The sequence below is a fragment of the Coregonus lavaretus genome (assembly GCF_964263955.1).
Source record: "Coregonus lavaretus genome assembly, contig: HAP1_SCAFFOLD_413, whole genome shotgun sequence".
In the NCBI taxonomy this organism is placed as follows: Eukaryota; Metazoa; Chordata; class Actinopteri; order Salmoniformes; family Salmonidae; genus Coregonus; species Coregonus lavaretus.
In genome coordinates this window covers 22,287-47,140 of record NW_028164202.1, presented here as the reverse complement: position 1 = coordinate 47,140, position 24,854 = coordinate 22,287, and the positions used below count along the sequence as shown (strand labels likewise).

At 42.8% G+C, this 24,854-nt stretch overlaps 1 protein-coding gene across 2 annotated transcripts in view; it reads right to left on the bottom strand.

Annotated features, from left to right (window-relative positions):
• Positions 1-24,429, bottom strand: part of LOC311117327 (NIPA-like protein 2) — a 52,345-nt gene extending 27,916 nt beyond the window's left edge. The window contains exon 1 of one of the 2 annotated variants that reach the window (XM_084192289.1): positions 24,116-24,429. In XM_084192289.1, the coding sequence (XP_084048415.1) occupies positions 24,116-24,232 (117 nt within the window). In that variant the 5' untranslated portion in view covers positions 24,233-24,429. The remainder of the gene's footprint in view (positions 1-24,115) is intronic. The other variant, XM_084192290.1, reaches the window with a different exon arrangement.
• Positions 24,430-24,854: the final 425 nt, after the last annotated feature.

Genomic DNA, 24,854 nt, shown 5'->3' with positions numbered 1-24,854 from the left:
ACTAGACTAGTAACATCATCCCATAGAGAACACTAGACTAGTAACATCATCCCATAGAGAACAACACTAGACTAGTAACATCATCCCATAGAGAACAACACTAGACTAGTAACATCATCCCATAGAGAACAAAACTAGACTAGTAACGTCATCCCATAGAGAACAACACTAGACTAGTAACATCATCCCATAGAGAACAACACTAGAGTAGTAACATCATCCCATAGAGAACACTAGACTAGTAACATCATCCCACAGAGAACAACATCATCCCATAGAGAACAATACTAGACTAGTAACATCATTCCATAGAGAACAACACTAGACTAGCAACATCATCCCATAGAGAACAACACTAGACTAGTAACATCACTCCATAGAGAACACTAGAATAGTAACATCATCCCATAGAGAACAACACTAGACTAGTAACATCACTCCATAGAGAACACTAGACTAGTAACATCATCCCACAGAGAACACTAGACTAGTAACATCATCCCATAGAGAACAACACTAGACTAGTAACATCATCCCATAGAGAACAACACTAGACTAGCAACATCATCCCATAGAGAACAACACTAGACTAGCAACATCATCCCATAGAGAGCAACACTAGACTAGCAACATCACCCCACAGAGAACAACACTAGACTAGAAACATCACCCCACAGAGAACAACACTAGACTAGTAACATCATCCCATAGAGAACACTAGACTAGTAACATCATCCCATAGAGAACAACACTAGACTAGCAACATCATCCCATAGAGAACACTAGACTAGCAACATCATCCCACAGAGAACACTAGACTAGCAACATCATCCCAGAGAGAACAATAGACAACATCATCCCATAGAGAGCAACACTAGACTAGTAACATCATCCCATAGAGAACAACACTAGACTAGCAACATCATCCCATAGAGAACAACACTAGACTTGTAACATCATCCCATAGAGAGCAACACTAGACTAGCAACATCATCCCATAGAGAACAACACTAGACTAGCAACATCACCCCACAGAGAACAACACTAGACTAGTAACATTATCCCATAGAGAACAACACTAGACTAGTAACATCATCCCAGAGAGAACACTAGACTAGTAACATCATCCCATAGAGAACATTAGACTAGTAACATCATCCCATAGAGAACAACACTAGACTAGTAACATCATCCCATAGAGAACACTAGACTAGTAACATCATCCCATAGAGAACACTAGACTAGTAACATCATCCCATAGAGAACAACACTAGACTAGCAACATCATCCCATAGAGAACAACACTAGACTAGTAACATCATCCCATAGAGAACAACACTAGACTAGTAACATCATCCCATAGAGAACACTAGACTAGTAACGTCATCCCATAGAGAACACTAGACCAGTAACATCATCCCATAGAGAACACTAGACTAGCAACATCATCCCATAGAGAACAACACTAGACTAGCAACATCACCCCACAGAGAACAACACTAGACTAGTAACATCATCCCATAGAGAACACTAGACTAGTAACATCATCCCATAGAGAACAACACTAGACTAGTAACATCATCCCATAGAGAACACTAGACTAGTAACATCACCCCATAGAGAACAACACTAGACTAGTAACATCATCCCATAGAGAACACTAGACTAGTAACACCATCCCATAGAGAACAACACTAGACTAGTAACATCATCCCATAGAGAACACTAGACTAGTAACATCATCCCATAGAGAACAACACTAGACTAGTAACATCATCCCATAGAGAACAACACTAGACTAGTAACGTCATCCCATAGAGAACAACACTAGACTAGTAACATCATCCCATAGAGAACAACACTAGAGTAGTAACATCATCCCATAGAGAACACTAGACTAGTAACATCATCCCACAGAGAACAACATCATCCCATAGAGAACAACACTAGACTAGTAACATCATCCCAGAGAGAACACTAGACTAGTAACATCATCCCATAGAGAACATTAGACTAGTAACATCATCCCATAGAGAACAACACTAGACTAGTAACATCATCCCATAGAGAACACTAGACTAGTAACATCATCCCATAGAGAACACTAGACTAGTAACATCATCCCATAGAGAACAACACTAGACTAGCAACATCATCCCATAGAGAACAACACTAGACTAGTAACATCATCCCATAGAGAACAACACTAGACTAGTAACATCATCCCATAGAGAACACTAGACTAGTAACGTCATCCCATAGAGAACACTAGACCAGTAACATCATCCCATAGAGAACACTAGACTAGCAACATCATCCCATAGAGAACAACACTAGACTAGCAACATCACCCCACAGAGAACAACACTAGACTAGTAACATCATCCCATAGAGAACACTAGACTAGTAACATCATCCCATAGAGAACAACACTAGACTAGTAACATCATCCCATAGAGAACACTAGACTAGTAACATCACCCCATAGAGAACAACACTAGACTAGTAACATCATCCCATAGAGAACACTAGACTAGTAACACCATCCCATAGAGAACAACACTAGACTAGTAACATCATCCCATAGAGAACACTAGACTAGTAACATCATCCCATAGAGAACAACACTAGACTAGTAACATCATCCCATAGAGAACAACACTAGACTAGTAACGTCATCCCATAGAGAACAACACTAGACTAGTAACATCATCCCATAGAGAACAACACTAGAGTAGTAACATCATCCCATAGAGAACACTAGACTAGTAACATCATCCCACAGAGAACAACATCATCCCATAGAGAACAACACTAGACTAGTAACATCATTCCATAGAGAACAACACTAGACTAGCAACATCATCCCATAGAGAACAACACTAGACTAGTAACATCATCCCATAGAGAACAACACTAGACTAGCAACATCATCCCATAGAGAACAACACTAGACTAGCAACATCATCCCATAGAGAGCAACACTAGACTAGCAACATCACCCCACAGAGAACAACACTAGACTAGAAACATCACCCCACAGAGAACAACACTAGACTAGTAACATCATCCCATAGAGAACACTAGACTAGTAACATCATCCCATAGAGAACAACACTAGACTAGCAACATCATCCCATAGAGAACACTAGACTAGCAACATCATCCCACAGAGAACACTAGACTAGCAACATCATCCCAGAGAGAACACTAGACAACATCATCCCATAGAGAACAACACTAGACTAGTAACATCATCCCATAGAGAACAACACTTGACTAGCAACATCATCCCATAGAGAACAACACTAGACTTGTAACATCATCCCATAGAGAGCAACACTAGACTAGCAACATCATCCCATAGAGAACAACACTAGACTAGCAACATCACCCCACAGAGAACAACACTAGACTAGTAACATTATCCCATAGAGAACAACACTAGACTAGTAACATCATCCCAGAGAGAACACTAGACTAGTAACATCATCCCATAGAGAACATTAGACTAGTAACATCATCCCATAGAGAACAACACTAGACTAGTAACATCATCCCATAGAGAACACTAGACTAGTAACATCATCCCATAGAGAACACTAGACTAGTAACATCATCCCATAGAGAACACTAGACTAGTAACATCATCCCATAGAGAACAACACTAGACTAGCAACATCATCCCATAGAGAACAACACTAGACTAGTAACATCATCCCATAGAGAACAACACTAGACTAGTAACATCATCCCAGAGAGAACATTAGACTAGTAACATCATCCCATAGAGAACAACACTAGACTAGTAACATCATCCCATAGAGAACACTAGACTAGTAACGTCATCCCATAGAGAACACTAGACCAGTAACATCATCCCATAGAGAACACTAGACTAGCAACATCATCCCATAGAGAACAACACTAGACTAGCAACATCACCCCACAGAGAACAACACTAGACTAGTAACATCATCCCATAGAGAACACTAGACTAGTAACATCATCCCATAGAGAACAACACTAGACTAGTAACATCATCCCATAGAGAACACTAGACTAGTAACATCACCCCATAGAGAACAACACTAGACTAGTAACATCATCCCATAGAGAACACTAGACTAGTAACACCATCCCATAGAGAACAACACTAGACTAGTAACATCATCCCATAGAGAACACTAGACTAGTAACATCATCCCATAGAGAACAACACTAGACTAGTAACATCATCCCATAGAGAACAACACTAGACTAGTAACGTCATCCCATAGAGAACAACACTAGACTAGTAACATCATCCCATAGAGAACAACACTAGAGTAGTAACATCATCCCATAGAGAACACTAGACTAGTAACATCATCCCACAGAGAACAACATCATCCCATAGAGAACAACACTAGACTAGTAACATCATTCCATAGAGAACAACACTAGACTAGCAACATCATCCCATAGAGAACAACACTAGACTAGTAACATCACTCCATAGAGAACACTAGAATAGTAACATCATCCCATAGAGAACAACACTAGACTAGTAACATCACTCCATAGAGAACACTAGACTAGTAACTTCATCCCACAGAGAACACTAGACTAGTAACATCATCCCATAGAGAACAACACTAGACTAGTAACATCATCCCATAGAGAACAACACTAGACTAGCAACATCATCCCATAGAGAACAACACTAGACTAGCAACATCATCCCATAGAGAGCAACACTAGACTAGCAACATCACCCCACAGAGAACAACACTAGACTAGAAACATCACCCCACAGAGAACAACACTAGACTAGTAACATCATCCCATAGAGAACACTAGACTAGTAACATCATCCCATAGAGAACAACACTAGACTAGCAACATCATCCCATAGAGAACACTAGACTAGCAACATCATCCCACAGAGAACACTAGACTAGCAACATCATCCCAGAGAGAACACTAGACAACATCATCCCATAGAGAACAACACTAGACTAGTAACATCATCCCATAGAGAACAACACTAGACTAGCAACATCATCCCATTGAGAACAACACTAGACTTGTAACATCATCCCATAGAGAGCAACACTAGACTAGCAACATCATCCCATAGAGAACAACACTAGACTAGCAACATCACCCCACAGAGAACAACACTAGACTAGTAACATTATCCCATAGAGAACAACACTAGACTAGCAACATCATCCCATAGAGAACAACACTAGACTAGCAACATCATCCCATAGAGAACAACACTAGACTAGCAACATCATCCCACAGAGAACACTAGACTAGTAACATAATTCCATAGAGAACACTAGATTAGTAACATCATCCCATAGAGAACACTAGACTAGCAACATCATCCCATAGAGAACAACACTAGACTAGCAACATCACCCCACAGAGAACAACACTAGACTAGTAACATCATCCCATAGAGAACAACACTAGACTAGCAACATCATCCCATAGAGAACAACACTAGACTAGCAACATCCTCCCATAGAGAACAACACTAGACAAGCAACATCATCCCACAGAGAACACTAGACTAGTAAAATCATCCCATAGAGAACACTAGATTAGTAACATCATCCCATAGAGAACACTAGACTAGCAACATCATCCCATAAAGAACACTAGACTAGCAACATCATCCCATAGAGAACAACACTAGACTAGTAACATCATCCCATAGAGAACAACACTAGACTAGCAACATCATCCCACAGAGAACACTAGACTAGAACACTAGAACATCATCCCATAGAGAACAACACTAGACTAGTAACATCATCCCATAGAGAACAACACTAGACTAGCAACATCATCCCATAGAGAACACTAGACTAGTAACATCATCCCATAGAGAACAACACTAGACTAGCAACATCATCCCATAGAGAACACTAGACTAGTAACATCATCCCATAGAGAACACTAGACTAGTAACATCATCCCATAGAGAACACTAGACTAGCAACATCATCCCATAGAGAACACTAGACTAGCAACATCATCCCATAGAGAACAACACTAGACTAGCAACATCATCCCATAGAGAACAACACTAGACTAGCAACATCATCCCATAGAGAACAACACTAGACTAGCAACATCATCCCACAGAGAACACTAGACTAGTAACATCATCCCATAGAGAACACTAGATTAGTAACATCATCCCATAGAGAACACTAGACTAGCAACATCATCCCATAGAGAACAACACTAGACTAGCAACATCACCCCACAGAGAACAACACTAGACTAGTAACATCATCCCATAGAGAACAACACTAGACTAGCAACATCATCCCATAGAGAACAACACTAGACTAGCAACATCCTCCCATAGAGAACAACACTAGACAAGCAACATCATCCCACAGAGAACACTAGACTAGAACACTAGAACATCATCCCATAGAGAACAACACTAGACTAGTAACATCATCCCATAGAGAACAACACTAGACTAGCAACATCATCCCATAGAGAACACTAGACTAGTAACATCATCCCATAGAGAACAACACTAGACTAGCAACATCATCCCATAGAGAACAACACTAGACTAGCAACATCATCCCATAGAGAACACTAGACTAGTAACATCATCCCATAGAGAACAACACTAGACTAGCAACATCATCCCACAGAGAACACTAGACTAGTAACATCATCCCATAGAGAACACTAGATTAGTAACATCATCCCATAGAGAACAACACTAGACTAGTAACATCATCCCATAGAGAACACTAGATTAGTAACATCATCCCATAGAGAACACTAGACTAGCAACATCATCCCATAGAGAACACTAGACTAGCAACATCATCCCATAGAGAACAACACTAGACTAGTAACATCATCCCATAGAGAACAACACTAGACTAGCAACATCATCCCACAGAGAACACTAGACTAGAACACTAGAACATCATCCCATAGAGAACAACACTAGACTAGTAACATCATCCCATAGAGAACAACACTAGACTAGCAACATCATCCCACAGAGAACACTAGACTAGTAACATCATCCCATAGAGAACACTAGATTAGTAACATCATCCCATAGAGAACAACACTAGACTAGTAACATCATCCCATAGAGAACACTAGATTAGTAACATCATCCCATAGAGAACACTAGACTAGCAACATCATCCCATAGAGAACACTAGACTAGCAACATCATCCCATAGAGAACAACACTAGACTAGTAACATCATCCCATAGAGAACAACACTAGACTAGCAACATCATCCCACAGAGAACACTAGACTAGAACACTAGAACATCATCCCATAGAGAACAACACTAGACTAGTAACATCATCCCATAGAGAACAACACTAGACTAGCAACATCATCCCATAGAGAACACTAGACTAGTAACATCATCCCATAGAGAACACTAGACTAGTAACATCATCCCATAGAGAACACTAGACTAGCAACATCATCCCATAGAGAACACTAGACTAGCAACATCATCCCATAGAGAACAACACTAGACTAGTAACATCATCCCATAGAGAACAACACTAGACTAGTAACATCATCCCAGAGAGAACACTAGACTAGTAACATCATCCCATAGAGAACAACACTAGACTAGTAACATCATCCATAGAGAACACTAGACTCCAGGGTTGTTTCCATACCCTGAGGGTCCTGGTAGAGGGGCTAGCTGTGGTAATAACAGGTTGGACCACTCACAGCTGAGGGTCAGTGGTATTAACAGGTTGGACCACTCACAGCTGAGGGTCAGATAACAATGATAAGAGATCGTCAACCTTAGTTCCAATGGGCCAACCATACTACCAACAAAACACCTCAACACTAAATTGCTGCACAGAGTCATTCTGCCTCGTGCTTTTCCCCAGATGATGATGATGATGATACTATAGCTGGTAGGGTAAATCCATTAGAATTCAATCTCTTTTTGACAGCATCCATTTTGATTTAAACAAAAACTTCTGTTACATATTTGTCTACGGTAGAAGGTCAGAAAGTAACCCACCTGCTATTTGGATCTGAATGCCAAAACATTTAGGAGGTAGAGGTGCTCAAGGTTTACCTATTTTGCATACCCCACCCTACCGTGAGACATCCATGTCTTCATCATTTGAAAGATAAAATGGTTGAGTTTGATATAACTTAAAAAGCTTACAAACAGGGTTGTCAAGCTATTTTATCATTCATATTAACTTGCCTAGACCCTATTTTACATCAGCGAAGGTGTTTGTGGTGTAGCAGCTAAATTGCAGTGGTCTGAAGGGATACGTCCGTTCCATGAATTCTATTTCTGTGATTGAAATGACGCTGGTCGGTTGGTGCTCAGTGGGTTTTGATTTGATTTATTAGGCTCCCCATTAGCCTACACCAAATGGTGACAGCTAGTCTTCCTGGGGTCCGACACATCACATCTAGAAGTTCCACATACAGTGGCCTTCGGAAAGTATTCAGACCCCCTTGACTTTTTCCACGTTTTGTTAGGTTACAGCCTTATTCTAAAATTGATTAAATGGTTTTTTCCCCCCTCATCAATCTACACACAATACCCCATAATGACAAAGCAAAAACTGGTTTTTAGAAATGTTTGCTAATTTATTAAAAATAAAAAACTGAAATATAACTTTTACATAAGTATTTTGACCCTTTACTCAGTACTTTGTTGAAGCACCTTTGGCAGCGATTACAGCCTCAAGTCTTTTTGGGTATGACGCTACAAGCTTGGCACACCTGTATTTGGGGAGTTTCTCCCATTCTTCACTGCAGATCCTCTCAAGCTCTGTCAGCTTGGATGGGGAGCGTCGCTGCACAGCTATTTTCAGGTCTCTCCAGAGATGTTAGATCGGGTTCAAGCCACTCCTGCGTTGTCTTGGCTGTGTGCTTAGGGTCATTGTCCTTTTGGAAGGTGAACCTTCGCCCCAGTCTAAGATCCTGAGTGCTCTGGAGAAGGTTTTCATCAAGGATCTCTGTACTTTGCTCCGTTCATCTTTGCCTCGATCCTGACTAGTCTCCCAGTCCCTGCCGCTGAAAGACATCCCACAGCATGATGCTGCCACCACCATGCTTCACCGTAGGGATGGTGCCAGATTTCCTCCAGACCTGACGCTTGGCATTCAGGCCAAAGAGTTCAATCTTGGTTTCATCAGACCAGAGAATCTTGTTTGTCATGGTCTGAGAGTCTTTAGGTGCCTTTTGGCAAACTCCAAGCGGGCTGTCATGTGCCTTTTACTGAAGAGTGGCTTCCGTCTGGCCACTCTACCATAAAGGCCTAATTGGTGGAGTGCTGCAGAGATGGTTGTCCTTCTCGAAGGTTCTCCCATCTCCACAGAGAAACTCTGGAGCTCTGTCGGAGTGACCATCGGGTTCTTGGTCACCTCCCTGACCAAGGTCCTTTTCCCCCGATTGCTCAGTTTGGTCAGGCAGCCAGCTCTAGGAAGAGTCTTGGTGGTTCCAAACTTCTTCCATTTAAGAATGATGGAGGCCACTGTGTTCTTGGGGATCTTCAATGCTGCAGACATTTTTTGGTACCCTTCCCAGATCTATGCCTCGACACAATCCTGTCTCGGAGCTCTATGGACAATTCCTTCGACCTCATGGCTTGGTTTTTGCTCTGACATGCACTGTCAACTGTGGGACCTTAAATAGACAGGTGTGTGAATTTCCAAATCATGTCCAATCAATTGATTTTACCACAGGTGGACTCCAACCAAGATGTGGAAACATCTCAAGGATGCTCAATGGAAACAGGATGCACCTGAGCAAAATTGTCTCATAGCAAAGGGTCTGAATGCTTATGTAAATACGTTTTAAGTTTTTAATACATTTGCTAAAATTTCTAAAAAACTGTTTTCACTTTGTCATTATGGGGTATTGTGTGTAGATTGATAAAAAATATAATAAAATAAAAAATCCATTTTAGAACAAGGCTGTAACGTAACAAAATGTGGAAAGCGTCAAGGGGTCTGAACACTTTCCGAAGGCACTGTACATGTCAGTACATACACACAACAAGTAAGTCACATGGGGGAGAGGCGTTGTGCTGTGAGGTGTTGCTTTATTTGTTTTTTGAAACCAGGTTTGCTGTTTACTTACGCTATATAAGATGGAAGGGAGTTCCATGTACTCATGGCTCTGTATAATACCGTACGTTTCCTTGAATTTGTTCTGGACCTGGGGACTGTGAAAAGACCCCTGGTGGCAGGTCTGGTTGGGTAAGTGTGTGTCAGTGCTGTGTGTGTAAGTTGACTTAGCAAACAATTGGGAATTTCCAACATTAATATTTCTTATAAAAACAACAAGTGACAACAGTCTTTCCTCAACTCTTAGACAAGCGAGACTGGCATGCATATTATTAATATTAGCCCTCTGATTACAATGAAGAGCAAGACGTGCCGCTCTGTTCTGGGCCAGCTGCAGCTTAACTAGGTCTTTCTTTGCAGCACTGGACCATATGACTGGACAATAATCAAGATCAGATTAAACTAGAGCCTGCAGGACTTGCTTTGTGGAGTGTGGTGTCAAAAAAGCTCTTTATTTATCTCTTTATTACGGACAGACCTCTCCCCATCTTTACAACCATTTAATCTATATGTTTTGACCATGACAGTTTACAATCTAAGGTAACACCAAGTAATTTAGTATCCTCAACTTGTTCAACAGCCACACCATTCATTACCAGTAAGCTGATAGTTCTGCTGTTAGAACCAGTAAAGGCCGCTTTACCACTCTTGGGTAGCGGAATGACATTGGCTTCCCTCCAGGCCTGAGGACAAAGACATTCCTCTAGGCTCAGAATAGAGATATGACAGATAGGAGTGGCTATAGAGTCAGCTACCATCCTCAGAAGCTTTCCATCTAAGTTGTCGATGCCAGGAGGTTTGTCATTATTGATCGATAACAATTAATTATTTTTCAACCTCTCCCACACTAACTTTACAAAATTCGAACTTACAATGCGTTTCTTTCATTATTTGTTTTTTTTTAAATGCATGAATACGATGGCTCACTGTTCGTTGTTGGCATTTCCTGCGTAAGTTTGCCCACTTTGCCATTGAAGTAATCATTAAAATAATTGGCAACATCAAATGGTTTTGTGATGAATAAGCCATCTGATTCGATGAAAGATGGAGTTGAATTAGTCTTTCTGGCCATAATTTCATTTAAAGTACTCCAAAGTATCATTGATCTAGGCTTCATAATACAGTTTCTTCTTCTTTTTGTTGAGTTTAGTCACATCATCTCTCAATTTGCAGTAAGTCAGCCAGTCAGATGTGCAGCCAGACTTATTAGCCACTCCTTTTTCCCCGTCTCTTTCAACCAGACAGTTTTTCAATTCCTCATCAATCCACAGAGCCTTAACAGCTCTAACAGTCAGTTTCTTAACAGGTGCATGTTTATCAATAATTGGAAGAAGCAATTTCATAAATCCATCAAGTGCAGTGTCTGGATGCTCCTTATTAATCACGTCAGACAAACAAATATTTTTAACATCATCCACATAAGAACAAAATCTTGTATGATCTCTTATATACTATTTTAGGCCCAGCTTTTGGAACTTTGGCTTTCCTGGATATAGCCACTATATTGTGATCACTGCATCCAATGGGTACGGATATAGTGTTAAAACAAAGTTCTACAGTATTAGTAAAAATGTGATCAATACATGTGGATGATCTTGTTCCTGTAGTGTTTGTAGACTCCCTGGTAGGTTGATTAATAACCTGAACCAGATTACAGGCACCGGTTACAGTGAGAAACTTCCTCTTGAGCGGACAGCTTGATGGAAACCAGTCAATATTCAGGTCCCCAAGAAAGTAGACCTCTCTGTTGACATCACATACACTATCAAGCATTTCACACATATTATTTAGATAGTCTGTTAACACTTGGTGGCCTATAGCAACACCCCAAAAGAAAAGGCTTTAGATGTGCCAGGTGAACCTGCAACCACAACCCTTCAATAACACTTGACATGAGATCTTCTCTAAGCATTACAGGGATATGGCTCTGAATATATACAGCAACATCTCCCCCATAAGCATTCCTGTCTCTTCTATAGATGTTATATCCTTGTATGGCTACTGCTGTATCAGCAAATGAATGATCTAAGTGAGTCTCAGAAATGGCTAATTTATAAATGTTATCTGATGTTAGCAAGTTATTGAGTTCATTAACCTTATTTCTAAGGCTACATATATTAATATGGGCTATTTTCAGCCCTTTCCTGGGTAGCTTATCAGAGATAGACATAATATGGAAAAGAGCAAACAAAGCAAGAGAAAAAATAAACCATTCAGCAGTCCATTGATCAGTTGGTGTGTGTAAGTGTGTGTGTGTGTGCTGCGGGGTTGAAGCTACAAACCCATAGGCTTGGCTCTCTCATCCCTTCCAGGCTTCTGGGAGGGATGGTGGACAATGAGCCTGTCATAGCGGATGTAAGCAATGTCCCCACGCGCTCTGGCAGCTTTCATGGCTGGGATAAGTTCTTTCCTCTTCTGGCGCACAGCTTCAGGATAGTCCTCGTTGAGGAAGATATAAGTTCCTCTTAAATTCTTGGCTCTTTCCAGAACAGCTACTTTGTCCTTGAAACTCAGGTACTACAGATATCAGCTGAACATAACAGTATACCAGTGGAAGGAGGACAGTAGCAGGAGACCCTATGAGCTGAACATAACAGTATACCAGTGGAAGGAGGACAGTAGCAGGAGACCCTATGAGCTGAACATAACAGTATACCAGTGGAAGGAGGACAGTAGCAGGAGACCCTATGAGCTGAACATAACAGTATACCAGTGGAAGGAGGACAGTAGCAGGAGACCCTATGAGCTGAACATAACAGTATACCAGTGGAAGGGAGGACAGTAGCAGGAGACCCTATGAGCTGAACATAACAGTATACCAGTGGAAGGGAGGACAGTAGCAGGAGACCCTATGAGCTGAACATAACAGTATACCAGTGGAAGGAGGACAGTAGCAGGAGACCCTATGAGCTGAACATAACAGTATACCAGTGGAAGGAGGACAGTAGCAGGAGACCCTATGAGCTGAACATAACAGTATACCAGTGGAAGGAGGACAGTAACAGGAGACCCTATGAGCTGAACATAACAGTATACCAGTGGAAGGAGGACAGTAGCAGGAGACCCTATGAGCTGAACATAACAGTATACCAGTGGAAGGGAGGACAGTAGCAGGAGACCCTATGAGCTGAACATAACAGTATACCAGTGGAAGGGAGGACAGTAGCAGGAGACCCTATGAGCTGAACATAACAGTATACCAGTGGAAGGAGGACAGTAGCAGGAGACCCTATGAGCTGAACATAACAGTATACCAGTGGAAGGAGGACAGTAGCAGGAGACCCTATGAGCTGAACATAACAGTATACTTTGTGCAAGGAGGAGCAGGAGGAGCACTGCCAGAGCCCTGCAAAATGACCTCCAGCAGGCCACAAATGTGCATGTGTCTGCTCAAACGGTCAGAAACAGACGCCATGAGGGTGGTATGAGGGCCCGACGTCCATAGGTGGGGGTTGTGCTTACAGCCAAACACTGTGCAGGACGTTTGGCATTTGCCAGAGAACACCAAGATTGGCAAATTCGCCATTGGCGCCCTGTGCTCTTCACAGATGAAAGCAGGTTCACACTGAGCACATGTGACAGACGTGACCTTCTGGAGACGCCGTGGAGAACGTTCTGCTGCCTGCAACATCCTCCAGCATGACCGGTTTGGCGGTGGGTCAGTCATGGTGTGGGGTGGCATTTCTTTGGGGGGCCGCACAGCCCTCCATGTGCTCGCCAGAGGTAGCCTGACTGCCATTAGGTACCGAGATGAGATCCTCAGACCCCTTGTGAGACCATATGCTGGTGCGGTTGGCCCTGGGTTCCTCCTAATGCAAGACAATGCTAGACCTCATGTGGCTGGAGTGTGTCAGCAGTTCCTGCAAGAGGAAGGCATTGATGCTATGGACTGGCCCGCCCGTTCCCCAGACCTGAATCCAATTGAGCACATCTGGGACATCATGTCTCGCTCCATCCACCAACGCCACGTTGCACCACAGACTGTCCAGGAGTTGGCGGATGCTTTAGTCCAGGTCTGGGAGGAGATCCCTCAGGAGACCATCCGCCACCTCATCAGGAGCATGCCCAGGCGTTGAAGGGAGGTCATACAGGCACGTGGAGGCCACACACACTACTGAGCCTCATTTTGACTTGTTTTATGGACATTACATCAAAGTTGGATCAGCCTGTAGTGTGGTTTTCCACTTTAATTTTGAGGGTGACTCCAAATCCAGACCTCCATGGGTTGATAAATTTGATTTCCATTGATAATTTTTGTGTGATTTTGTTGTCAGCACATTCAACTATGTAAAGAAAAAAGTATTTAATAAGATTATTTCATTCATTCAGATCTAGGATGTGTTGTTTAAGTGTTCCCTTTATTTTTTTGAGCAGTGTATAAAAAACGCAACATGTAAAGTGTTGATCCCATCCTGAGCTGAAATAAAATATCCCCAAAAATGTGCCATACGCACTAAAAGCTTATTTCTCCAAAATTATGTGCACAAATTTGTTTACATCCCTGTAAAGCCACCTCCAACGTCGTTTTAGAGAATTTGGCAGTATGTTCAACCGGCCTCACAACCACAGACCACGTGTATGGCGTTGTGTGGGCGAGCGGTTTGCTGATGTCAACGTTGTCAGCAGAGTGCCCCATGGTGGTGGTGGGGTTATGGTATGGGCAGGCATAAGCTATGGACAATTAACACAATTGCGTTTTATCTATGGTCATTTGAAAGCACAGAGATACCGTGACGAGATCCTGAGGCCCATTGTCGTGCCATTCATCCGCCGCCATCACCTCATGTTTCAGAATGATAATGCACGGCCCCATGTCGCAAGGATCTGTACACAATTAATGGAAGCTGAAAATGTCCCTCTTCTTCCATGGCCTGCATACTCACCAGACATGTCACCCATTGAGCATGTTTGGGATGCTCTGGATCGACGTGTACGACAGCGTGTTCCAGTTCCCGTCAATATCCAGCAACTTCTCACAGCCATTGAAGAGGAGTGGGACAACATTTCCACAGGCCACAATCAACAGCCTGATCAACTCTATGTGAAGGAGATGTGTCATGCTGCATGAGGCAAATTTGAATTTGTATTTATTATGGATCCCCATTAGTTCCTGCCAAGGCAGCAGCTACTCTTCCTGGGGTTTATTATGGATCCCCATTAGTTCCTGCCAAGGCAGCAGCTACTCTTCCTGGGGTTTATTATGGATCCCCATTAGTTCCTGCCAAGGCAGCAGCTACTCTTCCTGGGGTTTATTATGGATCCCCATTAGTTCCTGCCAAGGCAGCAGCTACTCTTCCTGGGGTTTATTATGGATCCCCATTAGTTCCTGCCAAGGCAGCAGCTACTCTTCCTGGGGTTTATTATGGATCCCCATTAGTTCCTGCCAAGGCAGCAGCTACTCTTCCTGGGGTTTATTATGGATCCCCATTAGTTCCTGCCAAGGCAGCAGCTACTCTTCCTGGGGTTTATTATGGATCCCCATTAGTTCCTGCCAAGGCAGCAGCTACTCTTCCTGGGGTTTATTATGGATCCCCATTAGTTCCTGCCAAGGCAGCAGCTACTCTTCCTGGGGTTTATTATGGATCCCCATTAGTTCCTGCCAAGGCAGCAGCTACTCTTCCTGGGGTTTATTATGGATCCCCATTAGTTCCTGCCAAGGCAGCAGCTACTCTTCCTGGGGTCTGGCAAAATTAAGGCAGTTTTACAATTTTAAAAACATTAAAATACATTAATGACAGATTTCACAACATATTAAGTGTGAGCCCTCAGGCCCATACTCCACTACCACATATCTACAACACAAAAGCCATGTGTAGGTGTGTATAGTGCGTATGTTATCGTGTGTGTGTGCATGTGCCTGTGGTGGTCACACCAGATACTGACTGGTTTTCAGATCCACGCCCCTACCTTTTTAAAAAGTTATCTGTGACCAACAGATCTGTATTCCCAGTCATGTGAAATCCATAGATTAGTGCCTAATGAATTTATTTGAATTGACGTATTTCTTTATTTGAACTTAGAAATTGTTTCATGTTGCGTTAATATTTTTGTTCAGTTTAAATATGTGTTGATATTTGTTGGCAGGCGTCTTTACTTCAATATTATTGTGTTTTTATGTATTTCTAATATCTTTTAAGACTTTGTCTTCTTTTGACCCATTTCCCATCTTTTTGACCACAAATAAAAACCCTTTGCTTATTCCAAATTTTTGGATGGAAAATGGTTGAAAAATGTATATATGCCTTAATAAAAAAATAACAAAAAATTATAGACTCCTAGCTTTCATTTGACACCCAATTGAACATGCTCCTATGGACTTCACATGTTGCCTCTCATGGGTCCTTTTACATGGAAATGCCCTGTAGTATTCATCAGCCCAGTCACATTCACTCAGAAGGAACAGAGAGGTCTGGCTTTCGTGTAGCAGGAAGGGAAACATAACCAAGGCCACAGGCAGGCTGGCACACTGGGGAGTGTCCTACTTGGCAAACATTACAAACATGACCTAATTGGCCTGGCAGGTCCGTTCTGGTCATGGTGCTCCTTACAATAGTCTGCCCAGTTAGAATACCTTCCACTACTAATAGAAACATTTGGTATCAAACAGGAGGAGGCAATCTGATACTTGTAACCTCCATAATGAGGTCAATATCTTAGCAATAGATCACATGTAACAGCAGATAATGATCATGTTTTGTTTTCCACTCAACAGACACTGATTCTGCAGTCGTTTCACAGATTCCCAAGAAGTTCCACCTTCATTCCTGACTATTCTAACCCTGTCCCTAACATTCTACCCCAGAGCATTCTAACCCTGTCCCTAACATTCTACCCCAGAGCATTCTAACCCTGTCCCTAACATTCTACCCCAGAGCATTCTAACCCTGTCCCTAACATTCTACCCCAGAGCATTCTAACCCTGTCCCTAACATTCTACCCCAGAGCATTCTAACCCTGTCCCTAACATTCTACCCCAGAGCGTTCTAACTCTGTCCCTAACATTCTACCCCAGAGCATTCTAACCCTGTCCCTAACATTCTACCCCAGAGCATTCTAACCCTGTCCCTAACATTCTACCCCAGAGCATTCTAACTCTGTCCCTAACATTCTACCCCAGAGCATTCTAACCCTGTCCCTAACATTCTACCCCAGAGCGTTCTAACTCTGTCCCTAACATTCTACCCCAGAGCGTTCTAACTCTGTCCCTAACATTCTACCCCAGAGCATTCTAACCCTGTCCCTAACATTCTACCCCAGAGCATTCTAACCCTGTCCCTAACATCCTACCCCAGAGCATTCTAACCCTGTCCCTAACATTCTACCCCAGAGCATTCTAACCCTGTCCCTAACATTCTACCCCAGAGTGTTCTCTATAGGGCCTAACACAAGCTGTTTCACCTAATCTAATGTGAGTGCTGCTTCCTGCATCTCCTCTATCTCTCTGGTTCTGACCAGGTCTGAAGAGGTGACAGAACAGAACCCTCTCTCTCTCTGGGTCTGAAGAGGTGACAGAACAGAACCCTCCCTCTCTCCGGGTCTGAAGAGGTGACAGAACAGAACCCTCTCTCTCTCTGGGTCTGAAGAGGTGACAGAACAGAACCCTCCCTCTCTCCGGGTCTGAAGAGGTGACAGAACAGAACCCTCTCTCCGGGTATGAAGAGGTGACAGAACAGAACCCTCTCTCTGGGTCTGAAGAGGTGACAGAACAGAACCCTCTCTCTGGGTCTGAAGAGGTGACAGAACAGAACCCTCTCTCTGGGTCTGAAGAGGTGACAGAACAGAACCCTCTCTCTGGGTCTGAAGAGGTGACAGAACAGAACCCTCTCTCTGGGTCTGAGGAGGTGACAGAACAGAACCCTCTCTCTGGGTCTGAAGAGGTGACAGAACAGAACCCTCTCTCCGGGTCTGAAGAGGTGACAGAACAGAACCCTCTCTCTGGGTCTGAAGAGGTGACAGAACAGAACCCTCTCTCCGGGTCTGAAGAGGTGACAGAACAGAACCCTCTCTCTGGGTCTGAAGAGGTGACAGAACAGAACCCTCTCTCTGGGTCTGAAGAGGTGACAGAACAGAACCCTCTCTCTGGGTCTGAAGAGGTGACAGAACATAACTCTCCCTCTCTCTGGGTCTGAGGAGGTGACAGAACAGAACCCTCTCTCTGGGTCTGAAGAGGTGGCAGAACAGAACTCCCCCTCTCTCTGGGTCTGAAGAGGTGACAGAACAGAACCCTCTCTCTGGGTCTGAAGAGGTGACAGAACAGAACCCTCTCTCTGGGTCTGAAGAGGTGACAGAACAGAACCCTCTCTCTGGGTCTGAAGAGGTGACAGAACAAAACTCTCCCTCTCTCTGGGTCTGAAGAGGTGACAGAACAGAACCCTCTCTCTGGGTCTGAAGAGGTGACAGAACAAAACTCTCCCTCTCTCTGGGTCTGAAGAGGTGACAGAACAGAACCCTCTCTCTGGGTCTGAAGAGGTGACAGAACAAAACTCTCCCTCTCTCTGGGTCTGAAGAGGTGACAGAACAGAACCCTCTCTCTGGGTCTGAAGAGGTGACAGAACAGAACCCTCTCTCTGGGTCTGAAGTGGTGACAGAACAGAACCCTCTCTCTGGGTCTGAAGAGGTGACAGACCAGAACCCTCTCTCTGGGTCTGAAGAGGTGACAGAACAGAACCCTCTCTCTGGGTCTGAAGAGGTGACAGAACAGAATGAGACTGAGGTTCTCCTCCCCCACTGTCTCAGTGTCCAGGGGGGCGGACAGCGTGTTTCTTTGTGCTAGGGGACAATGGAGAACTGTGACTGGCTGGGGATGGAGGAATTGATAGAGAGATGGGCTGATCCGTGGCCTCTGACTTGGGAGGGAGGGAGGAGGGAGGAGGCTGGGGTGTTGAGTTATCACAACGGCCAGCTGTTCAGGCATTACAGTACAGTATACCCATTATCCTGCAGAACGGTCTCTCCTCCTATTTCTACAGTATACACCTCACTCCTCATCTCTGCCCTGGCCCTGACAACGTGGCTGACAGAATACACCTCATCTCTGCCCTGTCCCTGTCAACGTGGCTGACAGAATACACCTCATCTCTGCCCAGGCCCTGTCAACGTGGCTGACAGAATACACCTCATCTCTGCCCTGGCCCTGTCAACGTGGCTGACAGAATACACCTCACTCCTCATCTCTGCCCTGGCCCTGTCAACGTGGCTGACAGAATACACCTCACTCCTCATCTCTGCCCTGGCCCTGTCAACGTGGCTGACAGAATACACCTCATCTCTGCCCAGGCCCTGTCAACGTGGCTGACAGAATACACCTCATCTCTGCCCTGGCCCTGTCAACGTGGCTGACAGAATACACCTCACTCCTCATCTCTGCCCTGGCCCTGTCAACGTGGCTGACAGAATACACCTCACTCCTCATCTCTGCCCTGGCCCTGTCAACGTGGCTGACAGAATACACCTCACTCCTCATCTCTGCCCTGGCCCTGTCAACGTGGCTGACAGAATACATCTCACTCCTCATCTCTGCCCAGGCCCTGTCAACGTGGCTGACAGAATACACCTCTTCTCTGCCCAGGGCCTGACAACGTGGCTGACAGAATACATCTCACTCCTCATCTCTGCCCAGGCCCTGACAACGTGGCTGACAGAATACATCTCACTCCTCATCTCTGCCCAGGCCCTGACAACGTGGCTGACAGAATACATCTCACTCCTCATCTCTGCCCAGGGCCTGACAACGTGGCTGACAGAATACACCTCACTCCTCATCTCTGCCCAGGCCCTGACAACGTGGCTGACAGAATACACATCACTCCTCATCTCTGCCCAGGCCCTGACAACGTGGCTGACAGAATACACATCACTCCTCATCTCTGCCCAGGCCCTGACAACGTGGCTGACAGAATACACATCACTCCTCATCTCTGCCCTGGCCCTGACAACGTGGCTGACAGAATACACCTCATCTCTGCCCAGGCCCTGACAACGTGGCTGACAGAATACACCTCATCTCTGCCCAGGCCATGACAACGTGGCTGACAGAATACACCTCTTCTCTGCCCAGGCCCTGACAACGTGGCTGTAGCACAGTATAGTTCAGTACAGAACAGTACAGAACAGTACAGAACAGTACAGTATACACTACCATTCAAAAGTTTGGGGTCACTTAGAAATGTCCTTGTTTTCCATGAAAACATACATGAAATGAGTTTGAATAGGAAATACAGCAAAATGAATAGGAAATTGACAAGGTTAGAAATAATGATTTTTAATTGAAATAATTGTGTCCTTCAAACTTTGCTTTCCTCAAAGAACCCTCCATTTGCAGCAATTACAGCCCTGCAGACCTTTGGCATTCTAGTTGTCAATTTGTTGAGGTAATCTGAAGAGATTTCACCCCATGCTTCCTGAAGCACCTCCCACATGTTGGATTGGCTTGATGGGCACTTCTTACGTACCATACGGTCAAGCTGCTCCCACAACAGCTCAATAGGGTTGAGATCCGGTGACTGTGCTGGCCACTCCATTATAGACAGAATACCAGCTGACTGCTTCTTCCCTAAATAGTTATTCCATAGTTTGGAGCTGTGCTTTGGGTCATTGTCCTGTTGTAGGAGGAAATTGGCTCCAATCAAGCGCCGTCCACAGGGTATGGCATGGCGTTGCAAAATGGAGTGATAGCCTTCCTTCTTCAAGATCCCTTTTACCCTGTACAAATCTCCCACTTTACCACCACCAAAGCACCCCCAGACCATCACATTGTCTCCACCATGCTTGACAGATGGCATCAAGCACTCCTCCAGCATCTTTTCATTAGGTCTGCGTCTCACAAATGTTCTTCTTTGTGATCCGAACACCTCAAACTTCGATTCGTCTGTCCATAACACTTTTTTTCCAGTCTTCCTCTGTCCAGTGTCTGTGTTCTTTTGCCCATCTTAATCTTTTCTTTTAATTGGCCAGTCTGAGATATGGCTTTTTCTTTGCAACTCTGCCTAGAAGGTCAGCATCCCGGAGTCGCCTCTTCACTGTTGACGTTGAGACTGGTGTTTTGCGGGTACTATTTAATGAAGCTGCCAGTTGAGGACCTGTGAGGCGTCTGTTTCTCAAACTAGACACTCTAATGTATTTGTCCTCTTGCTCAGTTGTGCACCGGGGCCTCCCACTCCTCTTTCTATTCTGGTTAGAGCCAGTTTGCGCTGTTCTGTGAAGGGAGTAATACACAGCGTTGTACAAGATCTTCAGTTTCTTGGAAGTTTCTCGTATGGAATAGCCTTCATTTCTCAGAACAAGAATAGACTGATGAGTTTCAGAAGGAAGTTATTTGTTTCTGGCCATTTTGAGCCTGTAATCGAACCCACAATTGCTGATGCTCCAGATACTCAACTAGTCTCAAGAAGGCCAGTTTTATTGCTTCTTTAATCAGCTCAACAGTTTTCAGCTGCGCTAACATAATTGCAAAAGGGTTTTCTAATGATCAATTCGCCTTTTAAAATGATAAACTTGGATTAGCAAACACAACGTGCCATTGGAACACAGGACTGATGGTTGCTGATAATGGGCCTCTGTACGCCTATGTAGATATTCCATTAAAAATCAGCCGTTTCCAGCTACAAAAGCCATTTACAACATTAACAATGTCTACACTGTATTTCCGATCAATTTGATGTTATTTTAATGGACACATTTTTTTTGCTTTTCTTTCGAAAACAAGGACATTTCTAAGTGTCCCCAAACTTTTGAACGGTAGTGTAGTTCGGTACAGTAGAGTTCAGTAGAGTAGAGTACAGAACATTCTAGTGTGCTCTACTGTATACTCTACTGAACTATACTCTACTCTACTGAACTATACTCTACTGAACTATACTCTACTGAACTATACTCTGTTCTACTGAACTATACTCTGTTCTACTGAACTATACTCTACTCTACTGAACTATACTCTACTGAACTATACTCTACTGAACTATACTCTACTGAACTATACTCTACTGAACTATACTGAACTCTACTCTACTGAACTATACTCTACTATACTGAACTATACTCTACTGAACTATACTCTACTGAACTATACTCTACTCTACTCTACTGAACTATACTCTACTGAACTATACTCTACTGAACTATACTCTACTGAACTATACTCTACTCTACTGAACTATACTCTACTCTACTGAACTATACTCTACTCTACTCTACTGAACTCTAATCTACTGAACTATACTTTACTCTACTGAACTATACTCTACTCTACTGAACTATACTCTACTGAACTATACTCTACTCTACTGAACTATACTCTACTCTACTCTACTGAACTATACTCTACTGAACTATACTCTACTGTACTGAACTATACTCTATTCTACTCTACTGAACTATACTCTACTCTACTGAACTATACTCTACTGAACTATACTCTACTGAACTATACTCTACTGAACTATACTCTACTATACTCTACTGTACTGTACTGTGCTGTCCAAACTTGTGAACCCAACTGTGGTTTGTGACTACTATGATTTCCTATTGTAGCCAATTCAATTGCAGAAATTCCATTAACGATTTTTCTGAAATTCTGTTAGCGATTTCGTAACGGAATTTCGAGTTTTAATCACTTAATAGTTCATAAACAAAATGTATATCAGTAAAACCACTAACTAACTGGTAGGTCTACCTTTACTTGTTACTTCTGTGAACTTTCATTATCCTCCCTCCTCATGAGGGAGAGAAATTAAAAAATATCTTAAAGATGTGGGTTTTTGGTAACGGAATTACAAGGCACAAGGCGATGTTTATTAAACTTACAGAAGGCAGACAAATGTCTAAGTATTGATTTTAGTTGGCAGGAGTCTTTACTTCAACATTACTGTTTTTTGATGTATTTCTAATATCTTTTAAGACGTTTTCTGGTAGATGTTTTCTAAGACCCCTTTCCATCAGTTTGTCCAGATATCAAAGCCTTTGCTTATTCCTAATTTTTAGGATGGACAATGGTTGAAACATTTATTTATGCCTTAATTTCTCAAAAATATAGACTGTTAGCTTTAATTTGATATGCTTCTATAAACTTCACATGTTGGTGCTCATGGGTCATTTCACATGAAAATGACCCAATACAAATCTCCAAACTTCTTTTTGTTTTGTTGTATAGCACTATATAATGTTCCAGGGCTAATTCCGTTAGCATTTGGTATGTTTTTCTAGCAAACATTAACCCTTAGGTTTAGCACAGCAAATACTTCAATAGTTTAAGCATATGTTGCAGAACAGTGATTCAGATATTTTTCAGAATATAAAATACAAAAAAAGAACTATCTTAAGAGGGTTAGCCATCAGTTCACAAGCCACTGATGGAGTTGACAACAGATAGTCAAAACAGACATATTTTTGCCACTAAAAATACAAGTTAAATACAAACATTTGTAAAATATGGAAAATGATTAATTTAAAAAATCCCCAATAAAAACAAAACTATTCTATCAGATCTTTCAGCCCTGTTTACGTTAAACAAAAAATCTGAGTTGACAAAAATTGCATTTTTCTTATTCATTTAAGTGGTACACAAAGTTGCATTTTTGATTTTTCTCAGTTGCTTTATGACTAAAACCTAATTAAAATAAGCATATTTGAACCAAAATGCATATTATATCTTAATCGTTCAGGGAGAAGGAGCTGACAGTTTCTGGTTGTGACCATGGTGATGTTGATATGGTTTGTTTAAATGGATCAGAAGTAGAGAACCTTCCAGAACATGAGTGGTCTTTCTGTATGACATGAAGAAGGGCTGACCTGATTCCTTTCGGATTCTGACGTCATTGCAAGAAACTACAGAAGATCCTTTTCCAGTTAATGTTAATTATTGACCGTTTTTCGAACTTTACAACTTTTTTTGAGAGAGTTCGAAATTGGGATCTTTTTTTCAACTATAAAAAATAACGTTTCCCTGCCGGACAAGGATTGTCCCGACTTTTAAGAATCAGTTAGATACTAGTCGCCTACCTTTAGTGGATTTTCCCGGATTTCAGTGAATGGAGATGGTTGAGATGAATTGTGTCCTGTTCTGTGAGAAAACACGCTTTCTAAAGTTGAGTTATTCGCCATCTTTTCCTCTATCATAGCCTTTCCTTCCAACTAGGCTACTTAATCGCAACTCAAGATTCCCCTTTTCACATCTTTGGCCGATTCCAGTCTTGATATCCGTGAGTTTGAGTGTTTCATGCCCCGTCAACGGGCAGAATCCGAAATGGCTCTCTGCGGGTCACGTCTTCTAAACGACAGACAGGTGGCAGACAGCAGAGCGCTCCCCGGATGTGACCAGTGGCAGACAGTGGCGCACTTGTCAGTTGTCACTTGTAGACAGAATCATTTTAATCTAATCTTTTACAATATAATAATAATAGAATATTGTGTCGAATGGGAAGCAAACCCGGGATTCTGGCTTGAAAGGCAGACATCCTATGCATCACGCCAATAGGGCTTTCCCACTTAGTGGGAATTGTAACGTGGCTCATATAGCGAGGATCGTTACAATATAATAAAATAGAAATCTAAGGAATGTTTTAGCGAGTTATGCTTCAAGTTTATTTAATTAATAAATCAACGTAATCTACCATTATGCCACTGATTGCCATTGAACATCATAGCAGTCGCCATCTGGCGGACAATTAGAGAAACGTGAACATAATTTCTTACAGAATCTATAGCAGTATAGACCCAAATAATATCTGTCAAGAATTAA